The following is a 7,555-nucleotide window of genomic DNA, read 5'->3' on the forward strand; positions in this document are numbered from 1 at the left end:
AGCTGTGGCAGTGCACCTTCCTCCACCTTTATTTCATGCAAATCATGTAGGCGGTTGAACTCAAGGAATTTCAATTGGTGAAACCTTGCCTAGAAATGACTAGCTGCGGTCCCTTATACGCATCTTTCATTTTGAGGAACGACAGCTGTCCCAACTTCTCTAGCACTGGCATTGGGTCATTCCAGAGGAATGTGTCTTTCAATGACAAGCGAGAGAGATTTGGAGGGAAATCCAGCATTCTCAAACCCGACCCGGATAGCTTGAGCTCTGTTACATGATGGAGCTTAGACAGTCCAGCTAGAGATGGCCACAGGCTTATGTCAGCACAGCAAAGATGTAACGTGTTCAGACTTCCAACCTCAGATAAATGCATGCAGAGTTTGTCTATGTCTGACCTTTCATCCACCCAAATTCCCAGTTTCTGAAGACTTGTCAGAGTTATCATGTTGTTGTGCATAATGTCATCAAAGCGTATGCCTGACAGAGTCTGGAGATTCCTCAATCCTTCAATCTTAAGAGGCTCATCACATTCCATATAACGCGCGTACAGATGCCGTAAACTTTCAAGCCTCCAAAGGAAATTTGAAACTCTCACTCGGTTAAAGGTGATGTCAAGAGTTTGTAGGTTTCGCAAGCGACCGAAGGAATGAGGGAGGCTTCCAATGAATGTACCTTTTACGTTGAGGTACCTTAGAAGCCTAACTTCACCAATTCCTTTTAGCAAATTATAACCCATCTCAACATTCTCAAAGTCTAATATCCTAAGCTTTCTGAAACTTTTGGAGCTAAGACTAATGTCTTTCCCGTAACCGCGGCGGATATTGAAAAAAGTAGAGACCGGAGAGGAGGGGTCGAAGACCCAAAATAATTTTTTTCCAGAGGGAGAACATGAACAGCAAGGTACCTGGATTTGGCTGATATTTCATTATCTCTGGTGTCATGGATCTGAAAGAAATTTTCATCCTCTGCCTTTCTGATTGCAAGCTCTCGCAGTAAATCATGGACTCTGCAGCTTTTAATCCTTTCATCAACAGTCATTTCCGCCGCTTGGACCATATTTCTGCTACAAAGTCGTTCCACATCATCATATGCTGCAGTTTCCTCCAAATTTACTGCATCTCTTTTTTGCATTATTCCCTCTGCAACCCACATGTGGATCAACTTGCGCACAGAAATCACGGAGTCTTCGGGAAACAAACCCAAATACAAAAAGCAAAATTTCAGATTGGCAGGAAGGTCTGCATAACTTAATTCCAGAATTGCTGATACTCCACTCTGGCCCCCTGATAGGTGTGTGTTAAAGTTGTTGAGAACTGTCTCCCATTCACTCTTCAACTTTTTCTTTGCCAGCAGCAGGCCACCTACAACCGTGATGGCCAGCGGCAGACCACCACATCTTCTGGTAATCTCTCTGCCTACTTCTTCCAAATCGGGAGGACACCCAGCATTAGCTCCATGGCCTAAGGCCTTTTTGAGAAACAATTGCCAGCTGTCTTTCTGCCCCAAAGTTTTCAGCTCATGTGGTTTGCTAAGAGCATCTGCGTGTTGGGCCACATCCCGATTGCGACTCGTAAGTACCACTCTACTTGATGTATTAACATCAGGAAAGGCCCTAGCAAGACAATCCCACGCTGCTTCCTTCCATACATCATCAAGTACCACAAGATAACATTTGTCTTGTAGATCTTGATAGAGCCTTTCTTCCAAGTCCTGCTCCTGCATCTTTTCCAACATGTCAAGTAGCTCGTTAGTTATCGGATTTAACTGCTTTATGATTGCCCTCAGCGTCTCTTTGTGATCGTAGCTTGAAGAGACGCATACCCAAGCACGGCAGTTGAATCTTGCCCTGACGTCAGCATGGTTATAAACTTTCTTGGCTAGAGTTGTCTTACCAGCACCTCCCATGCCGACGATTGAAACCAGACGGCGGTTTTTGTCCTCTTTCAAAAGTTCTGCCACCAGCGATTTTGTCATCTCCCCGAAGCCCACTACATCCTTGTCCTCGCTGAGAGGAAAGGATCGCCGGATACGTTGAAGCTCTTCTCCATGTGTTCTCGTTCCCTCTCCAAGATTTTTGATACCATACTCTTCGCGGCTATCAGCAATCTCCTTGAGCCTCATCCGTAAGGATTCAATCTCTTTACCTATCTTGTAGAGGTTCACAATTTTCAAGGGATAATGCGTCAATTTGGTGACGAGTCCCTTGTTCTTTGTGAAGAACTCAACTTTGTTGGCAAATATCTCAATAATATCCTCCGCATCGTAGGCCGCAGCTCTGATTTCAGAAACCCAGTTGCGAATCCTCTCATCTTCATCTTGCCTCTGATCAGCATCTTTCAGGAAACATCGCATCCGGACCAGATCATTTTTGAGGCTATCAACTTGTCTTCGAACGCCTTTCAGGAAAACAATTTTTTGAACCAGCAGATCGCTAGTTCTCTCAATAACAAGAGAGATAACAGGGTCAGCCATCCTGGTAAAGTGAGCTTTGCTTTCAACAACTAGTAAAGGAGGAGAAGCTTTTGCCTGTTATGTCATATGTGCAGCTACAAAACTTCTAATCTCTGTTTTAGGGTTAATCACATTTTATCCCATTAAAGAATACCCCATTTCTCAGTTTACCCCCTAACCTTTAATTTTGTTCACTTAACCCCCTTTAGGACAAAATTGCCCTTGCATTATTTTGACTTTTCATTTACCTTATTTTCCTTTCTTTTTCTCTTTCTTCTTTATTTAATTCTTCCTCTTTCCCACAAAAATCTTCACCTTAATAATTGAAATTGAAAAAGAGGAATTGCAGAGATCTATCTTTTCCTTAAATGATTAAAAAAAATTCAAATCACTTTCCTAAAATACAATTTTTTTTAGCCTTTCAATTCTTTCAATTTTGGGTTTTCCTCTTTCCTTTCTAGTTTCTCATTTTATTCCCAAGAAAATATCTTAAGATGAAATTGTGACCTGATTAATAATTATCAATTGAAATTTGTGACACGTGGCATCATACAAAAAATCAAAATTAGTTTTTGATGTCTTTTAAACCTTCGCCCAGAAATATGCAATTACAAACTCAAAACAAAAATTTTCGTGGAAATCGAATTTTCTATTGGGAAGGATGATAGAGAGAAGAAAGAGAAAAAGAAATAAAAGAAAGGAAAACAATTTCATCTTATGATATTTTCTTGAGAATAAAATGAGAAACTAGAAAGGAAAGAGGAAAACCCAAAATTGAAAGAATTGAAAGGCTAAAAAAATTGTATTTTAGGAAAGTGGTTTGAATATTTTTTTGATCATTTAAGAAGAAGATAGATCTCTGTAATTCCTCTTTTTTAATTTCAATCATTAAGGTGAAGATTTTTGTGGGAAAGAGGAATAATTAAATAAAGAAGAAAGAGAAAAAGAAATAAAAGAAAGGAAAACAAGGTAAATGAAAAGTCAAAATAATGCAAGGGCAATTTTGTCCTAAAGGGGGTTAAGTGAGCAAAATTAAAGGTTAGGGGATAAACTGAGAAATGGGGTATTCTTTAAGGGGATAAAATGTGATTAACCCTCTGTTTTAAACTTCACGTGGTCCGTTTTCTCTTCCAGTCAAAAAGATGGCAGTTCGATTCACATGGTAGGGAGGAAGTCTTGGATCCCTCCAAAAAGTTAATTATATTGAAAAAAAAAAGGTGCTGCTAGTGGGATGTTTTGGGATGGTGGAATGGATGAAGAATAATTAAATATGAAGAAGAATTAAATAAAGGAAATCAAATAAAGCATACGAAGGATGAAGAATGAACTAACTAGTGTTTAAGGACAGTGCTACAGTGCCTATAGTTATGGTAACGATATTAGGGAAACCTGCTATTATAAGTTTCTATTACCTTTAGTGACAGATCAAATCTTTTAGTGACTTTTTAAATATTATATTAAAATAATTAATATTAACTTTAGTAAGTTTTTAATTAAAACTAGTAAGTATATGCCTGAAAGATAAGATTTAGTCAGAAATAGAAATTTACACTTTGAGTAATTTAATTTACTTATTATTTGACAAAATTTACTTATGTTTAAATTAAACTTACCAATACTGAAAGTAAAAAATGTACATATTTAAGTAAAAAAACGGTTTTGGGTTCCTGAAAACGGTTTTGGGTATCACCTTTCTCTTTAAAGTTATCTACCTTCTTCTTATTCAGTTCCCAGTTCCAATGATACGATTGAATTCCCAAGCAAAGGTTTCCACTTTGATCCACACTTTCTCTTTGTTACAATTGAATAAATCTTCTCACTTCAAAATTTTCATCTTTAGTTCACACTTTGCTTCTATCCTTTCTCATCGTTCGGTTGGGTTTGAGTGCTGCCATATGCAAACACAACAAAAGGGTTAGCGACGGTGGTAGCCAGCCAAAGAGCATATGAAAAATAGCAGTGACGAGGTTAGATCATCATGTTCTCTTGAAATCGTTTGATTATATTGCTGTAATTTATTTATATTTCATTTGTTTTGTTTGTCAAGATTTTCTTGGGAAATCAAGGCTGAGAATTTGAAGATTTTATTGCAATTTTGGGGCCGAAAATGTCCGTTGAAACATCTAGGAAATGGTTGTAGTTTTGATTGTCTACGGGTAAAATATGTTTAATAGCCATGTGAAACATCTAGGAAAGGACTTGAGACCAGGCGTTTAAGTTAAATGTGATTAATTTGTGAATGCATATAAGATGTTTGGTGAAATGTCAAAGAGAAATTTGTATGTTGTGATTGCTACTCTGTGCGGGTGAGAATTACTAATATATTAGTAACTCAACATGAGCTTTATAACTTGAATTCTTCAGGCAAGAGAGGTTTCTCCCGTTTTGGAATTCTAAGTTGATACGCTTGATGGAGCATATGTTATTGAACTGAACTGATCTAGAATCATTGTTGCGAATCTGTTGTTTCTATGGAAATTTATTATCAGCCTCTTGAATTTTTTACTCCATTGTAACGTCTGCAATGCCACGGAAATTTGGCCATTATTACTCTTGTAAATCTGTGTTGCAGAAGCAATTCTTATTACCATCCTATGATACATGTAGATTTTGTAGAATCACATCTTCCCTCTTCTTCAGTCAGGAAAGGAGAGAAAATTCATAGAACAGTTTCCGACCATCAATCAATTATGGTGTTATACATACTTCATATTTTTGCATTTTTTTGTTTATTTTTCTTTTGAATGGTGTTGCATGGGGCAAACCTGCGGAATCCAGTGGTCTTTGAGGAAAGGATTGTCAAATGCTGGTTGTTGATACATATAGACACAATCAATTATATCACCGTCTTTGCTCTGTCATGAGAAAAAATTTTGAATTTCATTGTAAAGAGCCAAAGGCATTCAACATAATCTAATCTACCTACCCGCAAATTTGTGACTTTCATTGAACTAAGGATTAGATTATGCTGGTTGTTTCGATATTTTGGACATGTGAATAACTCATCTTCCTCCTAAAAAATTACTAATACGTAAACCCTTACCGGGAGAGTCAAAATAGCTTGTTAATGCCATTGCTATATCATAACGATTAGACTGGAACATAAATCTGTTGAATGGGTTGATTGGAACAAAATTCAGATGAATGGTTTATATGAGAATTGAGGTTTTCAATTAGTTTGATGATGGTTTGTAATATAGAGAGAGAATGGAGTTCTAATCATAAAATACCTAGAAAAGAAACGGGTTGCCAAGTCGAGAAGATAAGTAAGTTTTTAATTCAAACTAGTAAGTATATGCCTGAAAGATAAGTTTTAGTCAGAAATAGAAATTTACACTTTGAGTAATTTAATTTACTTATTATTTGACAAAATTTACTTATGTTTAAACTAAACTTACTAATACTAAAAGTAAAAAATTTACATATTTAAGTGAAAAAATCACCGGGTTTCTAAAAATGATTTTGGGTTGCTGAAAACGGTTTTGGGTTCCTGAAACACTTTCGGGTATCACCTATCTCTTTAAAGTCATCTGTCTTCTTCTTATTTAGTTCTCAATTCCAACGATACGATTGAATTCCCAGGCAAAGGTTTCCACTTTGGTCCATACTTTCTCTTGGTCCAATTGTTGTTGCTACAAAGGGACAAAAGGCAAAACAGTCCACTCACAAGCGAAAGCGAAGACGATGCAAAAATTGCAAGTAATCACCTACTCTTAAAATTGACTTATTCTACGGTTAGAATAGCTTTGCAAAACCAGATATGAATGAGCAATGCTAAATTTCATCCACTCATTGGCTTTATGTTAGAAGGCCAAAAATGTTAGTTATATATGTACACTTCATATACGCCTTTATAAATTCAATCTTATTGTTTATGGATTGTGCTTGGCAATTTTTTTCCCGCAGGTCATTTGGACATGATAGACGAAAATGTACTAAAGTGTGCACAGATGCATATGAAACTCACAATTATGATCATGTTGGGGCACCCAATAATGTTGAGAATGTAAATTTGAATCTGATAGGATCATCCGATGGCCTATTGCAATCAGATTCACAGCATGGATGCAATAAGGAATTAATGGATAGTAATTGGTTTCAGATCATTCCTCCTGGTCAGGTAATGTATAGCTTGCTTTTATTTATTTTTGTGTGAAGGCATGAAATATAATGGTGCTCTATTTGCATTTGTATAGGCATTAATGTGGGCATGCAATCCTTCATTAATCCAAAGTCATGTACAAAACACTAGCTTGTTAGGAGATGAAAAGTATTCAGGTACATTTTTCCTTCTTCACGCCTAAGTTTTATGTTGTTTATTTGCTATGATTATGTGTTGTTGTGGCCTTTTTTTAATACAAATCTTGTGATGGTTTTGTAGTGAATGAACCAGATTTCAGCCAAGACCATTAAGGAATTTTATTCTTGAGAGAGTACAAATGTTTTTGCACGTCTTTGCTCAAAGCTTTTAGGATGATTTAAGTTTCTTCGAAGGTAGTTTAATGCGTTTTGATTGTAAATCTGAACATAATCTCCTTAGTTTGCAATTTCTGGTGTTTACTTGTTTTAATGTGAATAATTTCAGCTTGCTTGGAAAAAAGTTTGGTGATCAAATTTCAGATATTGTTAGCATCCAAGTGCTCTTGGGTTTGTAAACCAGAAATGTCAATCCAAACTGAAGCTTTTGATAGTGATATCAGAGCCCTTGATGCTGGTGATCAAATTCTCAAATCAAGTTACTAGCCTTTTGATTGCTTCAGATTTCTGAAGCCAAAGTCTTTGTGCTCTAAATTCAGTTCTTGGCCATGTAATCTTGTCATGCTTAGATAGCTATATCTAGTGTCCTGCCAGCTTAATTTTGATGCGTAAGTATCAATTATTAAAAGTTAGATTCATTCTGATGCTCCAAATGAGCCGTTTTCTCCTATTTTGAAATACCAATTTCATATCAAATGTCTTGTGCATGTAGATTTTGCTGTTTACTTCAAATTGGACTGGCTTACTTGATGAGCAGAACTCGAAAAGTAACTCAAATACTCATGTTATACAATACTCAGCACACGGTTTTTTAGGCTTTAAAACATCATTAATGAAAGTTACCCAT

General features: G+C 36.5%; 2 protein-coding genes across 5 annotated transcripts; one reads left to right on the top strand and one right to left on the bottom strand.

Annotated features, from left to right (window-relative positions):
- Positions 1-623: 623 nt before the first annotated feature.
- On the bottom strand, positions 624-2,472 carry LOC113769093 (putative disease resistance protein At1g50180). The gene has a single exon (XM_027313573.1). It carries the CDS (start codon positions 2,470-2,472, stop codon positions 754-756), a length of 1,719 nt encoding a protein of 572 aa, XP_027169374.1. The 3' UTR covers positions 624-753.
- Positions 2,473-4,246: 1,774 nt separating this feature from the next.
- LOC113768780 lies at positions 4,247-7,342 on the top strand. Of its 4 annotated transcripts, none has more exons than XR_003468143.1 (6): positions 4,247-4,418; positions 6,034-6,150; positions 6,358-6,571; positions 6,648-6,729; positions 6,833-6,945; positions 7,037-7,342. XR_003468143.1 is itself a non-coding variant. In XM_027313257.1 (5 exons), exons 1-5 carry the CDS (start codon positions 4,398-4,400, stop codon positions 6,862-6,864), a joined length of 462 nt encoding a protein of 153 aa, XP_027169058.1. In that variant the 5' UTR covers positions 4,247-4,397; the 3' UTR covers positions 6,865-7,342. The 4 variants fall into 4 exon arrangements, 2 of the variants coding, with proteins under 2 accessions (XP_027169058.1, XP_027169059.1); XR_003468142.1 differs by having other exon boundaries at positions 6,034-6,146; XM_027313257.1 differs by having other exon boundaries at positions 6,034-6,146; positions 6,833-7,342.
- The last annotated feature ends 213 nt before the right edge of the window (positions 7,343-7,555 follow it).

This window comes from Coffea eugenioides, chromosome 4 (assembly GCF_003713205.1).
Source record: "Coffea eugenioides isolate CCC68of chromosome 4, Ceug_1.0, whole genome shotgun sequence".
NCBI lineage: Eukaryota > Viridiplantae > Streptophyta > Magnoliopsida > Gentianales > Rubiaceae > Coffea > Coffea eugenioides.

Bases quoted from the DNA above. Each gene is read 5' to 3' on its own strand.
- LOC113769093 (XM_027313573.1), bottom strand. From the start codon at position 2,472: ATGGCTGACCCTGTTATCTCTCTTGTTATTGAGAGAACTAGCGATCTG.
- LOC113768780 (XM_027313257.1), top strand. From the start codon at position 4,398: ATGAAAAATAGCAGTGACGAG. The intron at 4,419-6,033 runs GTTAGATCATCA...TTGAATTCCCAG, and splicing joins TGAAAAATAGCAGTGACGAG to GCAAAGGTTTCCACTTTGGT. The intron at 6,730-6,832 runs GTACATTTTTCC...ATGGTTTTGTAG, and splicing joins AGGAGATGAAAAGTATTCAG to TGAATGAACCAGATTTCAGC.